Below are 26,284 nucleotides of genomic sequence, written 5' to 3' on the forward strand. Positions count from 1 at the left end.
GGTGATGGTTTGAGGGGGAGAGGAGGTGTGTGTTAAAATAGGAGAAAAACCTGGATAGGTGTGAATGATAGCTTATGGCACCGTAGCCCAGAACAAACCAGTTCCAGGTAAACTGGCTTTCTGGAAACTGCCCTACCTCAATCCAGCTGAAAATACAGTGTGGTCTTTCTTAGATGGGTCAGACTGTGAGGAGAGTAATGCACACTGATTATATTTTCAAGTCTATGCACGTTATTTTACGTTGATGCTTCACCTGCATGAAAAGGAAGACCAAAGTCTGTGGGTATTTCATACCTATGAGCAATTTTCAAAGGTAAGATGCACTCGAAAACTAGCTGCAATGTGCACAAGTACGGCATATCCTGGGACAGTGCACCAAGCTGGGGACTTTAGAAACTAGTTTTGTTTCTTAGTTCTGCATCTACAGCGCTTACAATTTTCAGAGATTTCTGGGAGTTCCTCCAACATCACCGAAGCAGCTGAGTCATGGTTGACAACCTTTCTGGTCTGACCAAGCTGCAAGAAGTGGATAGAAATATTACATTTTTTATTTTTTAAAGGATGCAATCTTTTGGGAATAATCGGGTCCCTTCCTTAGACAGTGTTAACGCAAGTAAAGCAGAAGTTCCTTTTGGAGGGGAGAAGAGAAAAGCTTGTGAACTCATTGCACTGAAATAAAAAAAAAAAAAAAAGGATTAGGAAAAACTGTGAAGCTTTTTAACTGTCTTCAGAAGTGACTTGCTAGGGAAGCAATCCTGAAATCTGTTTCTCTGTTTGTGTTTAGATCACGGACCTGTGTGGTGCAAAGCGAATGGGTTATTTTGGTCCGACACAGTTCTACGTTGCCTTGAAATTGATCGCTGCGGCACAGAATGGCCTCCCAGTGGTTCTAGAGAGCATTAAGAGCGGTAAGTAGCTTCGTTTTCCTGGTGAGATGCCTTCCCTTCCTTGGACAAAATTTAATAAGAGCGCTTCCTTTTGCGTGTTGCTTTCTTAAATTTTACACTGCTCCAATCTATAAAGTATAACCAGATTTCCTCCCTTCCAGTTCAGTTGGTGGCTATTAGCTGCTTGCTCGTTGTTGCATATTTTGGGACACGCTTGGAGGCATATTAAATGTTAAGAAGCTCGGTGAGAATCATTTTGCATTCATGAGTTGTCCCAAGCTATGTAGGGCTGCAAACAAACATAGGAAGGGTAACAAATGTTTTAAAATAAAAAAAATAAATAACCATAAATTCTGAACCATTTTGTTCTCTGGACTTCTAGATGGGGAGAACTCCATGTGATGGTGTTCTATTTGGGAAACTGGCTCGGACCTGGCAATTGGATATCTATGGGAGATAGAGAAGACATTTGTTGCTTTGGTTGTAGGCGTTAAGCAGGGTCGCCATACCATCGCTTGCCGAAAGTGGCTAGAAAGCAATACCATTACGACCTTACAAAACATGAAAGAAGGCAAAGATGGGGTCTTCCTTGCAGAAATGACAAAAGAATTGTGCATTTTGGTCCCCATCTGCAGATGGAGGTTGGTGGGGCCCTAGTGTTTTCATTAAAGCTTTGGGAGGATTTGCAATTAGCCAAAACTCTCTCCTGAGCACTCCCAGCTGAGCTCCTCCTGGAACTCTCTCCAACCCATATGAGAGAGTAAAACCACACACTGTACCCTCTCCTCTCCTCTCCTGAAGCTGTAGAGAGCGTAGAAACTTGCTGCCTCTCTCCTCCTCCGGTTCCCTCGGCCGACGAGTCAGCTTTCTATAGCTTTAGGTCCACGATCCACCGTGTTGCTCACCAACCAATGTGCACCCATAGAACCTCCCAGTGCTGGAACTTTCCACACTCTACATAGTTAGTGAAGCCGTTTGTAGACGGTGGTGATTAACGTGGAGGATCTGATTTCTTCCTCTGGAGGCAGGTAGTAAAGTTTCTAGGCGCTGTGGAGGTTTGTACCTTTTGGTGATGTGGCTTTTATCACAGTGGTGACCTAGTTTTTAAAAGCACGTTAAACAAATTTCCTAAGCTTTTGTGAATGATGTATCTTACTCTTAACAACAAAATGCAGGTTTTTACATTGATATGCCATTACATTGAATCCAGTTTTCATCAGAAGCAGTGCAGCTGCTGGAACTATGTGGTACAAATGGTTACCATAAATTGTTAAACAGAATAATAATATCAGCATCCTTGCATATCTTTTCTGTTTCTAGGTGACAGTTCTTGGAGCCTCCTTCCATTTATAACAGGTCAAGTTGTTTGGTCTTTGGCACAAATTGTGACCTCTTCCATTTTCTGGGACATTGGCCAATGACCAATTGGCTGTCAATCATTCTCCAAATGGCCTCCACTGAGCCTCAGAAGGGCCAACCAGCAAGGTCCGCAGGGTTCACTCAGCTGATTGTAAATGGTAATAATCAGTTTGCCTCTCCATGAGCCTCACAGTGGGGTGGTTTTGGTTTTTTTTGTTTTGTTTTTTTTTTACACCGCACAGTGGAAATGGAGGGGAGGACATAGACAGACAGGATTTTGGTGGAAACATTTGGGAAGCAAAGCAACCGTGCAGCTGCGGGAGTAGCAACCCATCGCTCTGTACATTTTTTAGCTTTTAAAGGTGAAAATCTTGTTTATGTTGAGGGCTCCCTCCCCTGCCTCAGTAATCTGTCTGACACGAGGTTTCCTCTTTCCATCTCACCATGTCCACTTCCTGCTGGCTTCACTACCGTTCCCTCACACAAAGGGATATTGAATTTAGTACAAGTGCTTTTCACTAAAACGGAGGGCAACCTGGGGGCCAGGGACAGCTACTCGACTGAGAAGCTTCCCTTGTGCCTTCATTCTCCAGAGCAAAGCACAAAGGAAGAGGTGCAACTTTTTTTTAATGCAAACAGGCTACATGAATACTCGTCTCCTTTTTCTTTTTTTTTTCTTTCCCTAGCTCAAAAACCCTTGCAGGTAGTAAAACAACCAGGAGCCAAGTTAGAGCTGTCTTGGGTGACTATAGTTGAAAGCACAACTGGGTTGTCCAGCTCTCCAGGTCTTCCTGACCTTGCTGCCACTGGCAAGATCCTTCAAGCGAGCTGCTGTTAGACTGGCATCGTGATGGAATTGCCTGGCACAAGGCTTTGGTTCAGCATCTGCCATGCATGTCTTCTCTCTCCATGTGCTTGGTCTTCAGGGATCGTTGTAAGATAAATGCCATTAAGACCTGCTTTGCCTGGCTGTTAGGGCAGGGATCTCACAAGTTGAATAGTAACATAGTAGATGATGACAGAAAAAGATCCGGCAGACATGCTATGATTGATGTTTTACATAGGTACATCTTTCTCTACTGGACATGTCTGTGGCCTAATAAATATAGAATACAAAAACCCTTCAACAGTTCAACAATCTTATAGTCTGTCTTGTGCACATAGTATATGTTGAAGATATCTGTTACAGTGGCATTGTGCACATGTGGATAGGGATCTGCACGAGCAGTAGGAATTAAGCTGCAGTCCGTGGTGCATAATTGCCCTGTTTTACCGCAAGTAAATTCCTTTAATCGCATTGCCACAGCCAGGAAAACCCTGTGTTTCTAGCCTCAACAATTCAAATGGTGGCCCCCATTCTGTGGCAGCCAATTAAAGGGGCCGCAAGTGTTTAGTAAAATGCCCCCCCCCCCCACCCTAGAGAAAATGTCCTTGATGGTCTGTGGGACAAGCTTCCCCCCTCCAACCCCACCCAAACTGTAAATGTGTAAAAAAAAAAAAAAATGTTCCCTGAAGTCTTGCCACTGTGCCTTTTAACCCCACCCCTTATAAATAAACAAATAAATAAATAAATAAATAAAACCTCCTCCTCTGGGGTAGCCCCAGCTTACTCCATTGTTGAGGGGAGTGATTCCACTCGCTTCTGCCCTGCTGGCGATGTCTTGCAAAATGGTGCCAGTTGACCTGCGGCTGTTTGCTCCTCTCCTCTCACTTAAGTGGTGCAAAGAAGAGCTGTGGGTCAGCCAGCACCACTCTCCAAGATGATGCCAGTAGGCCAGGAGCAAATGGAAGATGTTTCACCAACCATTGCCTTCCTTGGGTCAAGAGGTTAGAGTGGATCACACTTTGGGAGTGGGAGATCATTTGTGGGATCAGTCAGTGTCCTCAATACTTCAGAAAACCGCTGCAATAAGTCTGCAGGATGTTTGTCAAGCAATACTGAATCTAGATAAAACCGTGCACAGTACATTTTGGGATTATTTCCTCTAATAAGGAGATTAGTTAATATTGGAGTCTGCATAATCATACAACTTCAGCAGATCAAGAGGTTAGAATTAAAGTCTTAGAGTCTCATGATTTATTGTCTCAGAAGTTTCAGGTTACTGTAATGAGAGATTTTAGTGCTATTTAATAGGAAAATTGAAACTTTGAGAACAGGTCTCGTTCCCTGAATCTTCATTTGTTAAATTTCCCTCACTCGTCATTTAATTGGTGGAGATGAGCTTGTTAAGAACTTAGTATATGAAAGATTTCTGGGCATTTCTGAGGACTCTCTCCGCTGTTTATCTAATGTATACTATAGTCCTCTTGTGAAACAAGACCAGGAACAGGATTTTCTATTTGTTTCTTCTTCTAGTTTTAACTTGACTAGTTATTTTAGAGCCATCAGGAGAAACAATATCTGAACGAGCCACCTCTATAATTACTTGTGGTTCTAGGGTTGTCAAAATCCTCATTCTTCGTTTATATTTTTGTAACAAGGAGGCTCTGTTTTTGGGACAGGAGGTCAGGTAGGCAGACACAATTGAGAAGGGAAGATTCTTTTATCTTTTCGTGAAACTGTTATTAGTTTGGGGGGAAGTTTGCATTACGCTCTCCTGCTAAATGCGGTCTTTGTGGATAATAGATATTTTTTGACCCTTGTCAATTGAAAGCTCTTAAAAATACTGTTTTGCCTACATCTTCTCCAGAATTATAATAGCTAATTTTAGATGTATTTCCTACCTGTAAGCTTTTTTGTTCCTGCTTTTTCTATTCATATTTTTTATATCACTCAAGAGTCCTCCTTTAGCTCCATAGTTTGTGGAATTTTTAATTTTAAGAGCTAATTTATAATTGGTGACTGTTAGGCTTTTTGCTTATTGTTATTGTTTGTGACTTAACCCATGTATTTGTTTCAAAATTTGCTTGTATATGTATTATTTTGAAAGTTTAAAAAAAATTGCCACTGCCACTGAAGGACCGGGAGCATCATTATGTGCATTCACATGCCATAGTTCTCAGGGGAAAATTACCTGAATCTTTTAAGGTATAATTCCTGGAATAACGTGGCTTTTGAAAGTGAATGCAACCCATATTATTCTGGCAGCATACGAATGAGCAGTTTTGCATGTGATGCAGTTCACTGGCATACCCACGTTGCTCTGGCTTTAAGGACCAGGGAATAACACACACCTTGCAGATCTCAGCATTACTTACTTTTTTGCTGTGCTATTGCATTTTACCATGCAGTAAACACTGTTTACCGAGCTCAAACGCATTAGCAAAGCTTAGTAAAGAGGTCCCTGAATGAATTGTACCTTAGCTGGATATTTTCCACCAGGGCTGGTGTTAGGCATGCTGGGGGCCAGAGCAGAAACTTGGGAGATCTCTGATCCCAGGTGATCTTCTTCCCTCTCCCCCCCCCTCATAACCCCTTCCTGAGTCCTTTTCCCTCTTATCCCTTGCCTCCACCCAAGTCTTCAGTCCTGCCACCCCAAAACTGGATCCTCTCAGTCCTCCTACTCCTCCTCCATTCTCCTATGGCCCCTTCCAGGGTCCTCCGCCTTCCCTCCCCCATCCAGCACCGGTGCTGTTTCCATTCTGTTCATGTTTGAGGCTCATGGGACTGAAGGATAGCAAATCATCGCATAATGCAAAGGTGCTCAAACCAGTTCTTGGGTCCCCCCCCCCCCCTCCCTCACCAGCCAGTCAGGTTTTCAGGATATTTCTAATTAATATGCATGAGATTTATTTATGTATGCAAATATTTCTCATGCATATTCATTAGGGATATCCTGACTGGCTGGGGGGGAGGACACAGAGGACTGATTTGAGCATCCCTGATGTAAAGTTACTTTCACAAAGGGAGTCCTCCTGATGCACAGAAAGCAGAGAAAATGGATCATATTAATGACATTGACTAGAAGCGTCTTGCATGCATGCACAGGCCTTTGTGCAGAGCTGCTCAAATCCTCAGCGTCATTTTTATATCACCAGCGGCATTCTCACTCTTAACAACATTATCACGTCAACACTGAGTATAAACTGGAACATTGCACGGTCTCTTTAAATTTATAATGTGAGGCTGCTGTTCTCCCCTCTCTCATTATTCTGCCAAAGTGATGGAAATGTCTTTTGAAATGCCACTTGCCCTCCATACTAAATGCCAGGTGAATGTGAAAATTGGGCACCAGAGTGATTTTTAACAAGGGTTGGCCTGCTAGCTGGCTTGCTGACAATTGCACAGATTTTGCAGGAGATGTTTATGCACTACTGCTGTTCTAAATTCATCTAACCAAAGCTTCATCCTTTCTTTTTTGTTTTTCCGCTGGTAAAGAATTGCCTCTCCCTCATTTTATGACCCTGAAGCCTGACAGTGAGCAGAAACCTGGGAATCGATCTCAATACTCGGACATTCATGGCCTTAAGGTCCAGATACCTTCTGCCTCCCTGGATATGAACTCATTCAAATGGGCCATTCCAGGAGAGAAGCAGGTAAGAAATGTTCAGATCTCGAGAGAGCAGGGTTTGTCTACGTTGTCCTAACAAAACCAGGATAGTATTTCTGTGCAATCTGCTGTGGACTGGATCCTCCAGGACTCTCCCTCATGAGAGTCATAGGGAGCAGGAGTGGTCTTAGCATTATAGTACTAGGTTGTGATTTGGGACCTGGAATACAAGTTCAGGAGTCTCCTCTGCAACTGCCTCTATGTGCGAATTCCCCCCCCCCCCCCCCCCCCCTCCCCGTGCCTATGGAATCCAGTTTAAAACAAGGCATTTGTCTGTCTGTGTGGTTTTCCCAGTCAACTAATTACAAAAGATATATACAGTACTATATACTCCAATAGGAGAACACCAAATGAGAGAGAGGTTTTGGATTTGAAGATTCATATTTCTCTAAATGTGGCCCCAAGTCTTTTAACTTGGGGGCACTTTGTGGTTAAATTTATCTCTGTAAGTGCGTTAAATATCGAGACTGAGAGAAATTGGAGACCGCCCAGTTGTATCTTCTCCTGTGTCATCTTCCATTTAGATTATCCCTGCTGCATATTTACCACTCCTTTAGAAAGTGGTAATGGGTTCTATTACCTCAGTCTTATTTCCTAGTTTAGTTTATATATTACCTACAAAGCATTCCCATTTTTTGTTTTTGTTTTTTTTTGTATTGGTCACTCCCCCATAGTTTGTGGACTGGTTGATGTATCAAGGCCCTTGCTGTATTACCTATTTTTCTTTTATATGTTTTGTAGTTAATCTTTTGCTTCTTGATGCTGCTTCGTATGCAAGATATATTCTTGTCTTTATTAAATGAAATTTAATAAATTTTTGAAAATGGGAGCGAGGGTCTGATGCTAGGATTCGGAGCCTGACAACAATCTCTGTGGGTTCAATATTCACAAAGTCAGGCAGATGTTGGCCCAGAGCCAAGGTTATAATTTCTCATGTTGTACAGAAAAAGTAATACAATCCTCCCTTTCCCCTCTGTGATCATCTGACCACGCCCATATAGCAAAAACCTTCCTGCTTCAATCTTTTAAGTAGCAGATCCACACCTCAAACCCATACATTGCAAAAAGTATATGATTTTAAATTCTTCTGGGGTTACCAGCAGTCAGTTCACAATGCTAAAAATCACCAAAAGGATGAATTGCAGAAATAAGTGGCACAAGAAGAAGCAAATATACCACATTTTCTCCTCTTCTAGTACCACGTCAATATCTTAAGTTCTCAGACTTCCTAAAAGTTAGTCACTCTTCAGGTAAAGTCTTGTCAGTACTCCCATCCCTTCATAGGCTTCTTCTCAGCAAATCTGTCAGCGGTACCATTTTGGCAAATGCCTTTACACTTCCCACAAGGACGTTGTGTTTCATAGGTCCCTCTGGGTTGCCACAGGGCACTACCTAAAGAGCCTCGTGATAGTGCAGTTGCTTTCATGGTGACAGGTCCTTGCTGGGCTGGGGTAAAGTAGCAGATCCACCAGGAATCTTACCGCAGGAAAAAGGGGAGAGAAAATTACACAATCCCACTATGAGTTGCAGCTTATTGACATGGGACATGTTCCCCCACTCTCAAACCCTTACGTAAGGAGGAAGATAAGCAACCTTTCTTATTCTTCAGTCACAGCACAAATTACCATTTACCAAAGGTAGAGGTTAAGTGCTCAGATTTGGACAAGATGAAAGGACATTTTACTAGTGGAATAGGGCCAGATTTGGGGCCTGACTAGGACATTTCCACTCTTAAGTGACTCATTCCCCTGCTTGCGCTGTGGTGGCATTAAATGCCATTTCAGTTAAAGTCACAAGAATCTTCTTATTCTTTAGCAAATCAGTGGGTGAGGACTAGAAACCATAAGCTTTTGTTTAGAAGTATTTATTTAAGCTAAAAATGTTATCAATCTGATATCCATAAGCATGAAAATGATTCCAAATTTGGATGCATGGCATTTTTTTTTTTTTTTTTACTTCTGCTACTCTCAGTTGAGAGGTCTGGAATTTCTGTCAGGTTGTGGTTCTCATCCCTTGGCACGTGCGGTACTGCACAGCGGTCTGCAATCCTGAACCTCAAGGTCCTGAGTCCAGCATGGTCCCCGGCGTCCCAGTCCTCTGATTGTATCCTGCAGCTCTGTCTAGGGGCCCTCGCCAGCTCAGTACTTTTTTATAAGAGCCAGCGCACAGGGGTTTCCTGCGGGCGCGCCCTGATGACGGCATTGCTGTTATTATAAAAGGAAGCTCGGTCCTCCGAGCCGATGTCTGAGCGACAGGTTTTGGTTCGCATGTGTTCCTGGTCTTATGCTGCCTTCCCCGCTGTTACCTGGCTCGATTCCCGAGTCTTCCTTTTTCTGCTGCCTGCCCTGACTCTGATGTTGTGTCTCTGACTTTTGTATGTACTCTGCCTGCCCCAACCTGTGTGGTTTGAACTCCACCTGATGTAGCAGTAATTCTGCCTGTATTACCACGTCTCTGCCTTCTGATGCTGTTTTGGTGCCTTGGTCCAGATTGTCAGCTGCTGAGACCCCCACCCTCTAATCCGTGACAGTGACCTGCTTACATGGCAAGACAGATCTTCACAGAGCTGCAGTCAGATGGTCTCCTCTTAACACTGTTTTGAGTGCTGGCTCTGTTGGATTCTATGACATTCTATTTATTATTTTTATATACCGACATTCGATCTCAATTGAGATATCACACCGGTTTACATTCAGGTACTGTAGGTATTTTTCTATCCCCAGAGGGCTTACAATCTAAGTTTTTGTACCTGAGGCAATGGAGGGTAAAGTGACTTGCCCAAGGTCACAATGAGCGACAACTGGACTCGAACCCTGGTCTCCTGGTTCATAGTCCACTGCTCTAATCACTAGGCTATTCTTGGCTAGAAAATAAACCACTTGCTGGCCCGATTCCTGCAGCCTTAGCCAATTAAATAAGTAATCTGTAAACCTACCTTTTTGAGACTGCTTTAAATCTTACCCCCAGCTCTACTGGATTATCAATATTGAACCTAAGTGCCTATTACCCGCCTGGCCATATTTTCACTCAAAGCCTTTTTTTTTTTTTTTTGTCTCTTGACTAGATTAAGGTCTAATGAACAGGGACTGTCTCTTATGCATCTCTGAGTAGCTCTGCATGTAGGGCTGGTAGCAGTATATGAAGGATGATGATAAATGCTCAAGCTGTTTTAGACGTTTTCTTTGATCTTTCTAATGCAGGAAGCAAAGTCTCCTCCCTTGTCGCCCCACAGCTCCCCTTCTGCTTCGCCACTGAGTTACCAAACCTCGCCCTTGGGTTACGGGTACGTGAAAGCGAGGAGCGGGCTGGAGCAGCAGCCACACACAGGTAGGAGAAGGCCCCGGACCCACGCTAGCGAGCAACTGCGCTTTTGGATTTTTTTCAAAACTCCCCATTCTCATATGCAATTAAGGGCCCTTTCTACTAATTTCCTGAACTAATTATCTTTCTGTTTTAGGGAAAGAGTTCAGTCATTGCATCTGAATTTCTTCCCCTCAGCCTGCTCTCTGGTTATTTCATTCTGGTCTTCCTCCTTCCTGCTTCCTCTGCTAAATTGCTTCTGCTATTTTGCATCTGCTTCAACTGTTAATTGGCTGCTGATGGGGTTACAGAAATGAAGGCTGCGTTTTGTTCTATCTGTGATAGGCAGATAACGTGATTAATCTCTCTGAGTGTGCCATTCATTTTACTGACCCTAATAGCCCAAAGACTGTTTAAGCTGGGAGGACGAGCATCTAACTGCTTATTAAAATAGTGTCAGATCACGCTTGGAAAACTTGGGGAAATGTGGTACAGTGCTTTCTATTTTGCAAGAACTTGAAGAATGCATTTTGACTTTAATTTCTTTTGACATCCAAATGAGTCACATTTTGCCCTGGCAATTACAGGTAAAGATCAGAGTCCGTTCCCTAAGAGATGGAGATTTAGTGCCTTGTATATTCTTTTTCTTTTGGTCTGAACTGGAAGAAGAATAAACAAAACACCCAGAAAGTAAAAGAAATGTATTGAGAGGAAAGAATTTTGGAGGTCAGTCATGTTTGGGAAATATACGGGCAGTATGTGGCGCCTGCCCTGGTGGGTACCTCTGCATTATTGCCCTGAGGATTTGTGGTTTATGAAGTAGATTTACCATCCACAGGACACCGAATTTCTATAAGAACATAAGAAATTGCCATGCTGGGTCAGATCAAGGGTCCATCAAGCCCAGCATCCTGTTTCCAACAGAGGCCAATCCAGGCCACAAGAACCTGGCAATTACCCAAACACTAAGAAGATCCCATGATACTGATGCAATTAATAGCAGTGGCTATTCCCTAAGTAAACTTGATTAATAGCCGTTAATGGACTTCTCCAAGAACTTATCCAAACCTTTTTTGAACCCAGCTACACTAAATGCTCTAACCACATCCTCTGGCAACAAATTCCAGAGCTTAATTGTGTGTTGAGTGAAAAAGAATTTTCTCCGATTAGTCTTAAATGTGCTACTTGCTAACTTCATGGCATGCCCCCTAGTCCTTCTATTATTCGAAAGTGTAAATAACCGATTCACATCTACTCATTCAAGACCTCTCGATCTATAATGTGCATGCTTCAGGCTCATGATCTATAACGTGCATGCTTCAGGTGCAGCACTAATTATTACTTATTATATTATGTTTTTCCATTTCGCCCTCCTCCTCCCTGGGTTCCCTGGTTCTGCTGCACTCCTGGCCCCGTATCTGCCCTCTCCACATGCCATCTGGCACGAACTCTCAGAGTTCAGGGCTTCTCTCTTGTCTGTACGCATGGGCCTGATGCGCACGGACAATCAGGCGGACAGACTCTGCCATCGCAGTCACTGCTTTTTTTCTGAAGCGCACCTGAAAAGGTGGAATGTTGCAAGAAAGACCTCGGCATTAAAAGAAAAAAAAAAAAAAAGCACGAGAGCTCCCTCCGGAGCCTGGTATGTGTCCAGCCCCCACCCGTGCACATAAGCACAACATCCCCAGCCTTGGCAGGCCCAGAAGCAGACGCTGAAACCAGATTTCTGGCATGGCGGTGCCACCAAGCCATGACCCATATGCTATTATTTTAATATATTTTTTAAACTAAATGTTTAGACAGACTTGAAACTCAATTGACTGATATAAAACACAAAGTGGTGACAAGGTCCTTATCTGCCAACAGTTTTGTTAATATGTATGTATGTTTTATATTTGAGGGGTGGGGGGAATTATTGTTTCTCTTTCTAGTTAAGATCAGATGTGAAATAGTTCCTCTAATGCAGAGACTGCAGGAACTGCAAAATATAAATCTCTAAGTGTTCAACTATTTGCAGAATATCAAATATTAACTGCAATTTTGCTATGTTTTCAGGATGTTGTGGAATAAATATTTTTACAGTTAATATTTAATTTCTACCATGCATTACATTGTGTGTGTAGGTGGTGATATAGTTCACACGTGTTGCATGTTGTTGTTTTGTACTCTGCAATAGGCAAACGAAAATTATTTTTAATACAAAAATGCAGCAGAAGAATCTCTGAAATAAATATCAGGTCATGTGATTATTTGCAGATCGTAAAGTGTTTTTGTTTTTTTTTTCTTCCTCGGGGGTTATTAAAATACTGCAGCAAATAAGCAAAATAAATAGTCTGGGAAGGTTCTGATAACATTAGGAGGCCGATTTGCTGAAGGCGTGAATCCGCGTGCATGCTAAACGCGACCGATTTCGCTAACTATCCACTGCAAAGCACAACAGTGTGGCGCCATTTTGAGAGCTGAAGTGGTACTGGCTCCGTTTTTCTTATTCACCATACCGTCACTTTTTTTTTTTCATAGTAGTGTGAACCCACTCCGAGCTCCTTCCGAAAGTGGTATCTGCATTCCACATTAATCAAGCCATGGCGCTACAGACACCCTTTCCAAGACAGCCAGTGCACAAAGAAGGAGAACGGGCTCTTCGCTCCTTCGACTGTAAGAGAGCCCTGGCTTATTACATAGAGGATTCTGCCTTGCCATCGAGCTCCTCAACTGTTCCTGTCCTTTGATCCCAGTAAATTGAGAAGGGCAGCTTCTCAAATAAACTTTGTCCAATTGGCTAGCAAACTTTAGCGCGCACTGTTACATAGAAACATAGAAATGAAGGCAGAAAAGGACCAATGGGCCATCCAGTCTGCCCAGCAAGCATCCCATGGTAGCATCTGCTGCGCCGTGCAGGTTACTCCCATGCATCAGTCTGTGCTGCTTGACGTGCCTTGCTTATGGACTTGGCCGTAGAAGCAGTCCTGTGTGGTTTTTTCTTTAATGTCTGAGCATCAGTACCACAAAGTTATGGCTCATGTTGGTTCTCTGAATCCAAATTTCTCTCTCCTTTTAGCCACCACCCCCCTCCTTTGAAGCAGAAAGCGGTGTTGCAGTTGCATCAGAAGCATCAAGGCTTATTGGATAAGGGTATTAATCCCATCCACGCCTTCTGTTAAGAGCGGTAACTGCTGCTCTGTGCAGGTTACCCCCAGGCTTATTAGTTCCCCTTGTTGGTTGCTGTCGAAATCCAATTCCCCTTTTCCCCTGCCATTGCAGCAGAGAGCAATGATGGAGTTGCATCAAAAGTATTAAGGCTTATTGGTTAAGAGTAGTAACCGCTGCACCAGCAAGTTACCCCCTTGCATGCTTTCTTTGTTTCATTTAGGACTTGGCCATAGAAGTAGTCCTGCACTTTTTCCCTTATGTCTCTGTATCAGTATCCCAGACCATGGAAGTCGGGGCCCTCGGTTGTATGCTGAATTTAATTCCTCTTAGCCCCCTGCTGTCTAACAGGTCGATACAGTTATGCCGCGTTAGAAAGAGTGCGGCAGTGCCGGGCGCACCCTCGTTCCCCGCACGCACAGTTCTCTTCACATATCGCTCGATACTCTCTTCAAATTGCTTGCAAATGCAAGCCGCGTCTGCGAAGCGTTAGGCCCGCGCAACCCATTTTACTGTATAGGCGCTTAATACAGCGCCTATACAGTATCCTGGGTGCGCTGGTACCTGTCATTTCAAATGTCATTTCAACTGACATTTGAAATAACAGGTACCAGGAAGTGGATGGTTTCCCCCCTCCCGAAGCAAGGCGGGAGGGGGGAAACCATCAAAACTAAAACAGCCAAAACTAAAACAAAAGTTGTTATATATATATATATCTAGATGTCACTTTCCGAATCCCCCATCTCCACGCGCGTTTATCCAGGCGGTGGGCGTGTGTTCATCCAGGCGGAGAGAGCTAGCGACGAAAGCAGCCTCCAGCAGCCCCCGCCGGCAGTGAATGAATGCACGCCTGTTTACGCCTGTGCAATTTTGGTGCTCAAGGCGTGACGTCACGGCATGTGACTGCCTTGAGCGCCGAAATTGCACAGTCTTAAACAGGCGTGCATTCATTCACTGCCGGCGGGGGCTGCTGGAGGCTGCTTTCGCCGCCGGCTCCCTCCGCCTGGATGAACGGACGCCCACCCGCCCGCCGCCGCATGGATGAACGGGCGCCCACCTGCCCGCTGGCTCCCGCTGCCGCCTCGATGCCCGCCCGTAATGCAATCGGAGTTCCGTGCAGCATCGTTCATGCAAAAAGAAAGGGCTGAATGCAATTTGAAAGCGGGTTAGTATATATGGAGGTCGTCCATGGTGCAGGACTAACACCAGGTAGAGGGTAGGCGGTAAACTAACAGGTTAAGGACGCGGCAAAATAGCGGGTTACAAAGGAGATAATCTGAGCGCGCGTCACAGTATCGGAGGGGAATAGCTAATTCCTTCATTATACAGCTAATTCCTTCATTTACATATCATATACATGCTGGGTGCGGAAAGGGTTATGCGTCGGTTTCAAGAAGCGCTAAGGACGCGTGAAACTGGAGACTGTATCGCAGGATCGCTTTACGCGTCCCAATTGTGCGCCCACAGCGAGTTGCAGACGGGGAATCTCCAACCGCACTTTACAGTATCGACCTGTCAGCGGGGAGCAATGTTGCAGTTGCATTAAAAGCATCAAAGCACATTGATTAAGGGTAGCAATCTCCATGCTTTCTTCTAAGGGTAGTAACCGCCGTACCAGCAAGTTATCCCCCTGCACGCTTTCTCGTTTCCGTCCTCTTGCCTTTAGGGATCCTCAGTATTGTGCGCTGGCTGTCTTACAAATTACAGACTTTGTCCAGCTTCATCGCTTGAGAGCCTGTGGCCTCATCTCAAGGCCACCTCTGTGGAAGAAGCATGCAGAGCTGCTACTTGGTTGCTCGTGTGCACCTTCATGTGCCACTACAGTCTGAACAGCTTGTCCTGAGGTAGCTTTGGACAAGTCTGGAGTCTACCTCCTCACTAAAGCTTAAGCTCTGGAAGAGACTGAGAGGCAGCACCACATGGGGGAGCTCCACGCGTATTGGCTAATTCATCTTTCTGTTATGGAGAACCCGGTTTACAGGTAAGCAAACTTACTTTTTAGCACACGGGTAAAGAAAATATGTGTTGAAGTTCAGCCCGCACGGTTTACGCACATCCGACTGTTGGGCTCTATGGGAGGCAGGAAGGGCAGGTTTCGGGGGGGGGGGGGGGGGCGGCAGGTAGAGAGAGAGAAGTCTGGGTATTGAGCAGACGCTCACAAACACGGTGAAAGCACGCATTTGGAAATTTTTGTGCGCTCTGGGGAAGTGACACCTTAACAGTCTTGTCGAGGTTTCTTTTAAATCTTTAAACCTCAGCTCTCCCTGAACAGACACCTGCAGTCCGTGTTTATTGACTATAATAAACACATTTCCTGAAGCCTCTTGTTTTGTCTGGACCCTGTGTCCAGGCTAGATTGCAAACTCAAATGAACAGGGGGCGGTCTCTTGCATGTACCCGTACAGGACGGCGTGCCTTTAGTGGTGCTGTGGAGATAAGTGGTAAGATTAGTAGTGGTCTGTGATAGTGCACATACAGGACGTTAAACAGTGAGTGTGTTTACACTAGAGATGACTGGGGCTTCCCTGCATAGACTGAAAGCCATTCCTAGTCCTTTTTATGTAATCCTTTTTTTTTTTTCCTTCTGGCTAGAGAACATGGGCCGTCCTTTAAGTGATGCTGGGTCCTAACAAAATCAACCCAGCCCTGGTCGGGTTCTTAGTTAGGGGGGCGGGAAGCAATCGCTCCAGGGCCCTTGAGAGTCGGGAACAGAAGTTAAATAAAGGTCTCCAAATACTAAAGTTGTGTTTGTCAAATATACAGAATTCAGAATTGAATTAAATGCACAACACTCTTCTTCCAGAAGTGCATTCCTAGCAGAATTACACTCCAGTACAAAAGCACGGCACCAGAAGGTAGTTGCAAAAGTAAATTCCTGCAGTTTCTTCGGCCTCCAAGACGTCCTTAGGAACGGATATGGGATTTTCTGTTGCTCCTCCGGGCTCTGCTTCAGAACCAGCAATCGTTTTGATTATAAGACTGAATGACTCTTCTGTTCTTCCCTTCTGTTGGTATTTGGTTCGTTCTTCTCTTTACTCCCTTTTTGTGGGTTCAGTGCCCGAATGGCACCCTTGCACCTGCTAGGATGGCTGATACAACCAGTCCTGTTGCTGATCTAATCGGTGCCCCAGGCAGTTTGAGTCCTCCTCCAAAATTTAGGCTGGTTTTGTTGTTGGGGAGGGGGTCGAGGTTTGGAAACTCCCCCCTCCAATGAGACAGCAGCAGATTAGTACCCAGCTGGGGCTTCCTCTGACAGGCTGCAACCCTTTAGAATTCTTTAAGAGGTCCTACCCCAAACTGTTGTGCCATTGCAAAGCCCCTCCCACGTGATCTGAATTATGCAAATGACACTCTTATTACAGCATGCAGACACTATAGGAAAAGATACTGCACTGAAATGCTTGGAGGCTGACAGCGTGGCACTCTGATGGTTATAACAGGACTGTGTGACTTGGAGAAACAGGTTCAAATCCCATCCCTTAATTACCAAATCTCTGAGAAATGTTATATATATCATCATATTTATATGATGATATATAATCATATTTATTACATCATAAGCATATTCAACATTAAACTAGATATCTTCCACAGCTGCAATCTCATTTCCCCTGGGAATTTAGAGGCTTACATTTTCAGCACAAGTTGGTTGGGAGGGTAATAATGAGGCCTTCCCTGCAGAGCCCGCAGTCCTATGCGTGCAGAACCCATTTTCAAAGGGAAACTCCTTGCAGAATTTTCCCTTTGCAAATATGGCTGACAGACTTTGACTTAGGGCTAACTTGCATGGAGTGTCAGTTGCTACCCAAGCAATTTGCTGGGCAGACTGGATGGACCTTTTGGGTCTTTTTTTTTTTTTGCCATCATTTACTATGTTACTAGGTTACAATGTAACCACCTGAAATTCCTTGCAGAGATTTTGATTATATGAGAACGTAAGTTGCCATACTGGCTCAGACCAAGGGTCCATCAAGCCTAGCATCCTGTTTCCAACAGTGGTCAATCCAGGATACAAGTACCTGGCAAATACCCAAACAGTAAATAAATCCTATGCTACTAAAGCAGTGGCTGTTCCCTAATTCATTGAATTATTAATAGCAGTTTATGGACTTTTCATCAAGGAACTTGTCCAACTATGCTAACTGCCTTGACCACATCCTCTAGCAATGAATTCCAGAACTTAATTGTGTGTGAGTTTTCTCTGATCCTACCTAATAAACGAAGCTTGACCGACGTGCCGCAAATGCGCAGTAGAGAGCAGCTCTACCGCGCATGCGAGCACGTCGGTCACAGTGTGCCTCTTAAAAATAAAAATGGCGCTGTAGGAGCGGCGGCCCGAAGACCCGGAGAGGCCGGAGCGGCGGCCCGAAGACCCGGAGAGGCCGGAGCGGCGGCCCGAAGACCCGGAGCGGCGGGAGCGGCGGCGGCGGCACCGGCCCGAAGACCCGGAGCGGCAGGAGCGGCGGCCCGAAGACCCGGAGCGGCGGCGGCGGTGGCCCCGGCCCGAAGACCCGGGCAGGAGCGGCGGCAGCGGCGGCCCGAAGACCCGGAGCGGCGGCGGCATGCGCGCGAGGGAGGGACAGACTTCCAGGAAGTCTGTCCCTCCCTCGCGCGCATGCCGCCGCCGCTCTGGGTCTTCGGCGGAGATCGACTGAAGGGAGGAGGGAGAGAGGAGTGACTGGGGGGAGGGAGGAGGAGAGAAGGGGGAGTGACTGAGGGGAGGGGGGATAGAGGAGTGACTGAGGGGAGGGGGGAGAGAGGAGTGACTGAGGGGAGGAGGGAGGAGTGACTGAGGGGGAGGAGGGAGGAGTGACTCAGGGGAGGGGGGGAGAGAGGAGTGACTCAGGGGAGGAGGGAGGGGGGAGTGACTCGGGGGAGGGGGGAGTGACTGACTGAGGGGAGGGGGAGGGGGGAGTGACTGAGGGGAGGGGGGAGGGAGGAGTGACTGAGGGGAGGGGGGAGGGAGGAGTGACTGGGGGGAGGGAGGAGTGACTGGGGAGGAGGGGGGGAGTGACTGAGGGGAGTGACTGGGAGGAGGGGGGAGTGACTGAGGGGAGTGACTGGGGGAGGGGGAGATAGGAGTGACTGAGGGAGGGAGGAGTGACTGAGGGGAGGAGGGAGGGGAGGGGGGGAGAGAGAGGAGTGACTGAGGGGAGAGAGTGGGGGAGGTGGATGGGAGCGAATGAGGGGAAGGAAATGATCCAAAAAAAATGTTAATGTAGCCCGTTTTAACGGGCTTAACGGCTTGTTTATTATAAACAAGCCGTTAAGCCCGTTAAAACGGGCTACATCCCTCTGTCTCTTCACCTTCCCCCTCAGGCCTCTCCCCTCCCCCTCTTCTCTTCCCTAACTCTCACCCCACCTACCTCCTCCCTCCCTCCGCCCTCCCACTCAGTCTCCCTCCCTCCCTCCTCCCTCCAAACCCTCACCCTCACCCTAAACCATCTCCACCCCACCTCTCAAGACCCTCTCCTCTCACGCACCTCCCTCCCTCCCTCACTCCCTTACTCTCACTCAGTCTCACGCCCTCCCTCCCTCCTCTCACCATTCAGTCCCACGACCACTCCCTCAGTCCCACTCCTCAGTCCCACTCCCTCAGTCCTCTCCCTCATCCACCACTCACTCTCTCCACCTCTCCCTCTCTCACCTCTCTTCACTCTAGTTCCCACTACTCCCGCTCACTCAAGTACCCCCTCCCTCTCACTCACTCAGTCCCCCTCCTCTCACGCACTCAGTCCCCCCTGCCTATCACTCCCTCAGTCCCCCTCCCTTCACTCCTCAGTCCCACCACTATCCCTCGTCCCACTCAGTCACTCCACTCAGTCCCTCCCTCCCACTCAGTCCATCCCTCCCTCTCTCTCTCTCTTCTCCCTCCCTCGCTACTGGTCGCCGCCGCTGCTCGCTACCGCCCGCTGCTGCCATTGGACGCCGCCCGCTACCGCTGTCGCTACCGTCGCCGCCCGCTGCTGCCACTGGATGCCGCCATTTTTTTTCTTTCTGACGCTGGCTCAGACCGACGTGCTCGCCCGCACATGCGCGGTAGAGCTGGTCTCTACTGCGCATTTGCGGCACGTCGGTCAAGCTTCGTTTATCTAGTAAGATGTGCTACATGCTAACTTCATGGAGTACCCCCCTAATCCTTGTATTATCTGAAAGTGAAAATATCCAATTCACATTTACCCATTTAGTCCTCTAATGATTTTGTAGACCTCTATCTTATCCACTCTCAGCCGACTCTTCTCCAAACTGAACAGCCCTAACCTCTTCAGCCTTTCCTCATAGGGGAGCAATTCCATCCCCTTTATCATTTTGGTTGCCCTTCTCTGAACCTTTTCCAATGCAACTACATCTTTTTTGCAATGCGGCGACCAGAACTGTACACAGTACTCAAGGTGCGGCCTCACCATGGAGCGATAGAGGCATTATGACATTTTCCGTTTTATTCACCATTCCCTTCCTAATAATTCCTAACATTCTGTTTGCTTTTTTAACATATAATCTCTATATGTAATTTCTCTCCCCTTACTTCTCATCTTTTTTTTTTTTTTTGATGGGTAAAAATAGGCACTCTGTGACTGTGCATGTACTTTTACCCACTGTGTGTACATGTAGGGGGGGAGGTATTGAGAAGCAATAATCAGCTCTCAATTTTATGCATATAAACATGATTGTATCCATTGCTTTGATTTAATGTCCTCCTAAATGATTTACAGTGATAAGTGGTGGCGAGGGTGAATGTGAAGCCGGGTTATCCAGATGTGGGTTCTAAGCCAAGGATAATGGGTTATGATATTTGTTATACTGATTTTTCCAAATAAATTTTCAAAATTGTTTACATTGATAAGCATAAAATACATTAAAATAAAATAAAAACTGACCATATAATATAACAGTATAAAAACCTCAGAACTTCATTAAAACTAAATCTTAATAATCCAGTCCAAAATTTGTGTGTATATCTAAGTCTGTGAATTTCAAAAGGTCATTCTGTGTACAGAAATCAAGAGGTAAAATGATATTGAAAAGTACTTTGTCTAATTCCTTCTAGTAAAGTTTCCCTTGCTGAGGGAGGTCTTAATTCCATTTGCGATGATCCTAGCATTCTCACTGGCTTTATAAGGCAATAAAACATTTGCAAGATAGTCAGGATTTCCCCTGGATAGAATTTTCAACATGAGACAAAGTTATCTAAAAAATTATCCGACATTGTACAGGCAGCCAGGGTGATTCTTGAAGTAGAGGTGAGAGATGGTCAAATTTTGAAGCACCAAATATGATTCTGGCTGCTGTATTTTGCAGCAACTTCATTTGTTTCAAATTATTTTGAGCAGTGCCTGTATATGAAGAATTTCAAATAGTCCATTCAAGACAAAATGAAGGCACTGCACAGCATTCTGTCTTGGCCATAAAAAGAGGTCAGTTTATGAATCATTCACAGACTATAGAAGACACTTGTTTTGTCGTGTTTAAGGTATTGGTCTAAATGTATACACAAAATATTAATTGTATCAACAAGTGGAACAGAAATATTGTTCATTAAGAGTTAATAGAAGATTTACACCTTCCAAGCTAGATGGCTTCAGATTTTTGGGGATTAATTTGCAGTTAATGGTCATATAGCCAACTAGCTTTTTTTTATTTATTTTTTAAAAATCCAGATAAAGATTCAATTTCTCCATGTTAGAGACTGAATTTGAGTCAAAAGCAGTTAGTACTTGAATATCTTCCATTGAAATGTAACAATTAAAGCCTTGCCCTTGAATTAATTCTGGTAGAAGTGCTAAAAATGCATTAAAAAGTGGAAGAGATCAGACAGAGTCTTGGGGAACCCCAATAGCCACATCGTTTAGAGAAGAAATATTTAGTTCCCCAGCTCAAACGAAAATGCTGACTCTCTAAAAATGACTTAAATCATTGTAAGACCAGGTCCTGTTATTCCCAGTTCCTGAATCAGAGATAACAGCCTGTGATCCACTGTATCAAAGGCAGCGCTCATATCAATTGATACTAAAAGAATATCTTTACCCTTGTTCATATCTAGTCCTTATCTTTATTAAAGATTTATGTATCACCTGATGCAAAGGCCCTAGGCGATATACAATATCATTAACCATGGTTAATAAACTCTATCTCTTGTAATCTGTCCTCAAGTCCCCCTGTTGGGTTAGATATTCATGCTATGCCTAGTTAATATGCATGATACACATTAGATACAGAATATATTGATGTTTGCAGATTCATTAATAATATCCTGAAACCCAGCTGGCTGGAGGAGGAGGGGGCGAGGAATGGTTTGAACATGACTGCCACCAGATGTCTTTTAACCTCCCTATCTATGTATGCCTCCTTTCTTCTTTTCTTAATGTATCTTTTTTTTTTTTTCTTGCTATTTTCCAGGTCTCACCTGAGGCTTATGAAATGCCTTGAGAGGGAATTAGTATGGAAAGTGTGACCTGAAAGTCAAGTGACAGAATAAAACAGTGCACTGCATGCATAGTACAAACTTTTTTTATTTCTAGATGCAAACACGAATGCATTCTGTGCGAGGAGTCTCTCTAGGAGAAAAGGTTTTCTAACTTTGTGCAGTTCAGGCACAAGGACTGCAGAGCAAAACTGATCTGCTGATATTTCTCTCTTTCTCGATTAGGGTTTCACGCCAGTGGGCATCTTGCCCATAAATACCCATTTGTAAGATCTGGAGCAGAGATCTGTGCAGAAGATTATACAGTTTTGGCCCATTATCATACTCCTTAATTACTTTTCAAAGTCCCTGATAACTGCTTCACTGTCTGGACCAGGCACCTGACAAAATATCTTTGTACCTGTGTTAGCTGAAGGAGAGCTGGATTAGGTGCCGGATAGGCCCTTGTCCAGATCGTCTCTTTTCAAAACCAGTTTATTGAATCAAAATCATCGCAGCTAAACTGGTCTGACCAAATATCGCATGAGGGAGAGTTTTATGTCCTCAGTGAGCCAACAAAATCAAATTAAATGGGATAAGTCAACAATTTATTTTTTTTTTTTAATTTCCCTAGGGGGTTCTCAGTACCAGTCCTTGAGGCTGCCAAACAAGTCTGATTTTCGGTATACACAAAATATGCAAGTTAACCCATTCTTAGACCAAATATAGGCAAATTCTTCTGATGCCTAGAGCTCACGGGTGTCGTGGAACACCAGATCTGTGTGGAAATCGTGAGGACCTAGACTTGGGAGCCACTGGTTTACCCTGCTACCTAGCCTTGGCTAGCAGTTTTTCATACTGTCCTCTAAAAGGGTTCCAAACTAATCTAAGCTGTTGCTCCACAAAAGTATCCTCATGGGCACCCTGCCGCCGCCCATCCAGTTGGATTTTCCAGATACCCTCTCTCTCTATGCGTATTCATTGTGGATAACTTTTTCAAAAGGACTGGCTCGTGTGGGTAAATTAGTGCTTTTGCCTGCAGAAATGGCCCTTTAGGGAATTGCGTAACTGATACGCACATTAAAGCACACCTCAATTCTTAAGCGATGCTCATCCATATTCACAATCGCAGGTTTTATATGACAGCTATTTTTTTTTTTTTTAAAGAAAACAGTAATGTATGAAATGTTTTAGTAATGGTCATATTTGATGGAAAAGGGATGGGTGATGATCCTTTACTATATTGTAATTCCCAGTCAGTTTGGTGGAATTGTTTGTTTTAGATGATTTTAGATCTGTAATTTTATTTTGCACATTGTCTTCTGCTTCAGAGACTCATTTAGAGCTGGAGAAGCAGTTAATAAGACATTTTAAATAAAATAATACACACACACACACTCTAACAGTGCATTTTTACACAGGTAGGGAGAGAGGAGGGTCCAGGGGATGGAGTCTGAACAGGGCTGGGACTTGGGCAACATATTTTTGGATTTAAAAAAAATGTATGCATGTAAATTCTCTTGAACAATGTTAGAAAATTATGCCCCCAGCCACCACTGCTTAAAGTCAGTAGTGATTTTATGCCAGGTCACTTAACCTGAAGCCTTTTATCACTACAGGAGATTTTAAGGTACCATACCGGAGGGCTGCACTTTCGGCCGATGATCTGGGTATGATCAGTGGCCAGGAAGTGCTGGCCCACCTATTTTTTAAAAACACAGATGGAAAAGGTGCAGCAGAAGTGAGAAGGAGGCCCGTGCTGGAAGCTAGTGGAGTTTATCCCAGCAGCTGCCAAAGAGAACAGTACAGTAGAATGCAGAGTGGTGGTAGTGATGGAGGGGGGATAATAGTTCCCAGGTGCAGGTCTGGTAGGGGTCACCACCAATATGACAGTCTTGAGTACCGAGGTTTTAACCTTATTTCTGCGTCTCCCACCACCCCTCGTCCTGCAGTAGCACCAGTGCACTTCCTCTCATGCTGGTTCATTCGTCAGCTGTTTGAACTGTGCTGTGCTCTGCTGCAGAGCTTCACACCATTCAAACATCTAATCTATGAACTGCATGACACAAGGGGAGCTGAAGAGGTGCTGGCAACCTTGTAGGAAGAATGCCCAGGATTTGGGACCAGGCTGCTGGCACTAACCTTTAAAAAGGAGATAGTATGACTTTTAAACTAGATGATGGGGGAAAGCCAATAGTCGCTCAGAAGCTGGTGATTCAGAATGATGTATCTTTGAAGGATACTAATAGGGAAGTTAAGGCATCCCAGTAGAGAGGTTGCTATAAATGCTGAAGTGGCCCAGGAGCCTTTAAGTAAAGAACAGACAGAGCAGAAAGATTCCAGATTACCCTTGTCAACTGATAAGAAAGTTAATGCAAATTAAAAACATACTTTGAAATGTCTGTATACAAATGCTAGAAATTTAAAAAATAAGATGGGAAAGTTAGTCTATAACACTGGATGAAGCAGTAGATATAATTGGCATTTCAGAGACCTGGTGGAAGGAGGATAACCAATGGGACACTGTGATACCAGGTTACAAATTATATCGAAATGATAGGATGGATTAAATTGGTGGAAGGGTGGTGCTATATATTAAAGAGAGCATTGAGTCAAACAGGATAGACGTTGTGCAGGAAACAAAAAGCAATGTTGAATCTTTATGGATAGAAATTCCAGGTGAAAAGGGGAATAAAATAGCAGTGGGGCTGTAATATCATCCACTTAGACAGAATGAACAAACAGACAATGAATTGTTAAAAGAAATTAGGGAAGCTTACAAAATCAGCAGCAAAGCAATTTATTTATTTATTTATTTTATTTAAGGCTTTTATATACCGATGTTACTGTACTAGTACATATCACGTCGGTTTACATAGAACCAAAGTTGGAAATTACATCAAACGAGGGTACAGATAACAGGGCTAACATCGTATGAACTTATAGATAAAGCAGCGAACGACTTAAAATAAAATAAAATTATTATAAATATAAGTATAAATATACAAAATATAAATAAACATAAACAATCAACAAACATCAGTAATGTTTGTTGATTGTTTATGCAGTAATAATGGGTGATTTCAATTACTCCAGTATTGACTGGATGAATGTTACATCAGGACATTCTAGAGAGGTGAAGTTCCTAGATGAAATAAATGACTGCTTCATGGAGCAAGTGGTATAAGAACTAACGAGGGGAAATTATTTTAGACCTAGACCTTAGTAGAACACAGGATTTGATGCGAAAGGTAACAGTGTTTGAGCCACTTGGCAATGATCACAACGTGATCATATTTGACTTAATAACTGGAGGGAGAACATTAAAGAAATCTACTGCAACCGCATTTAACTTTCATTTTATCACTATGATAAAATGATCCAGGATGTCAAAATGCTCGCGTCGACACCATCTGTGCAGCCATTGATTTATCTCCAAAATGCAAGCTTCTCTGCCTGGGCCTTTATCCTTAACTGGGAGGATTGAGGATAATACCACTTGTGCTCCAGTCTGCTTTACTATCTATGTGGTACCTCTCAGAATCATTTGTGCCAACATAGATGAACAGCATCAGATGGTGGTCAGCTGACTTGCGGATTCTCGGCAGTCTCTCTGTAATGTCTTGGATTTTGGCACCCGGCAGATAGCACACTTCCTGGGACATGTCCAATCATCAGATAGATGCCTCCGTGCCTCTCAGAAGCGAGTCACCAACAAACACTACCCTCTGCCTCCTAGGTGCAGTGGTTGCTGCGCCCGCAGCTTTGGGGTTTGCATGTTTTGGTTCCTCCTCCTCTTTCAGAACTGCATACCGGTTCTTCAGTTCAAGGGAAATCAGAGCCGTTGTGTAGGGTCTAGTAGCCTTAGTAATCTGGGCCCAGCTGTCATCTTGTGGACCAGTTTCACCTTCCATTCTGCTTGAGTTCTCCATCTTAGTTGCTTTAGTAAGCATTTCATCGATGTAGTCCACATTTTCCCGGATGCCTCTCACTCTTGCCACCTCCCTCTTTCCTGAGGGAGTCGATCTGCAGACATCTTTCACAATGATCCAGTTCCTCGCTATGGATCAGGACATTTGTCTGGACAGCAGCAGAACTGGTAACAGCAGCGACAAGTTTGGCGGTATGTTTCTCAACCATCCTTCAGTTGCTGGTAGGTTTTGGAATCTGTGAAAGATATGAAAGACCTTATTAACTTTTTTTTAAATTTTGAATTAAATTCCTGCTGAATAAAACCTGTAGTGAATTTAGTGAAGGAGTATAGGGCGTGCCCCTCTAGTTCTCTTCTGCTGCAAGGGTTGCTGGGGCTGTGGCACCTGAAGCCTGGATCTGGATCAGATGATACACTGTGCATGTCAGAACGCTGAAAGAACTGACTAATGAAATTGTGGACCTGCTATTGGTAATTTTTGTAAACTATCAGTAAAATAGTCTGTGGTTCCTGAAGACTGGAGGTTTGCCAATATAACGCCAATTTTTTTAAAAAGGAATTCATGGGTGAACAGGAAACCAGGAGACCAGTGAGTCTGACGTCTGTTCAGACAAAATGGTAGAAACCTATCATAAAGAACAAAATTGCTGAACATATTAGATAGGCATAGTTTAATGGGTCAAAGCCAACATGGATTTAGCCAAGGGGGAAGTCTTGCCTCACCAAACTGATACTTTTTTTGAGGGTGTAGATAAACATGTGGATAGAG

At 44.4% G+C, this 26,284-nt stretch overlaps 1 protein-coding gene across 4 annotated transcripts in view; it reads left to right on the plus strand.

Annotated features, from left to right (window-relative positions):
* REPS2 (RALBP1 associated Eps domain containing 2) overlaps positions 1-26,284 on the plus strand; it is a 187,823-nt gene that overhangs the window by 58,157 nt on the left and 103,382 nt on the right. For all 4 annotated transcript variants that reach the window (XM_029603297.1, XM_029603295.1, XM_029603296.1 and 1 more), the window contains exons 2-4: positions 785-908; positions 6,565-6,722; positions 9,937-10,063. In XM_029603297.1, coding sequence (XP_029459157.1) covers positions 812-908; positions 6,565-6,722; positions 9,937-10,063 — 382 coding nt within the window. In that variant the 5' untranslated portion in view covers positions 785-811. The remainder of the gene's footprint in view (positions 1-784; positions 909-6,564; positions 6,723-9,936; positions 10,064-26,284) is intronic.

The sequence above is a fragment of the Rhinatrema bivittatum genome, chromosome 5 (assembly GCF_901001135.1).
Source record: "Rhinatrema bivittatum chromosome 5, aRhiBiv1.1, whole genome shotgun sequence".
Classification (NCBI taxonomy): Eukaryota; Metazoa; Chordata; class Amphibia; order Gymnophiona; family Rhinatrematidae; genus Rhinatrema; species Rhinatrema bivittatum.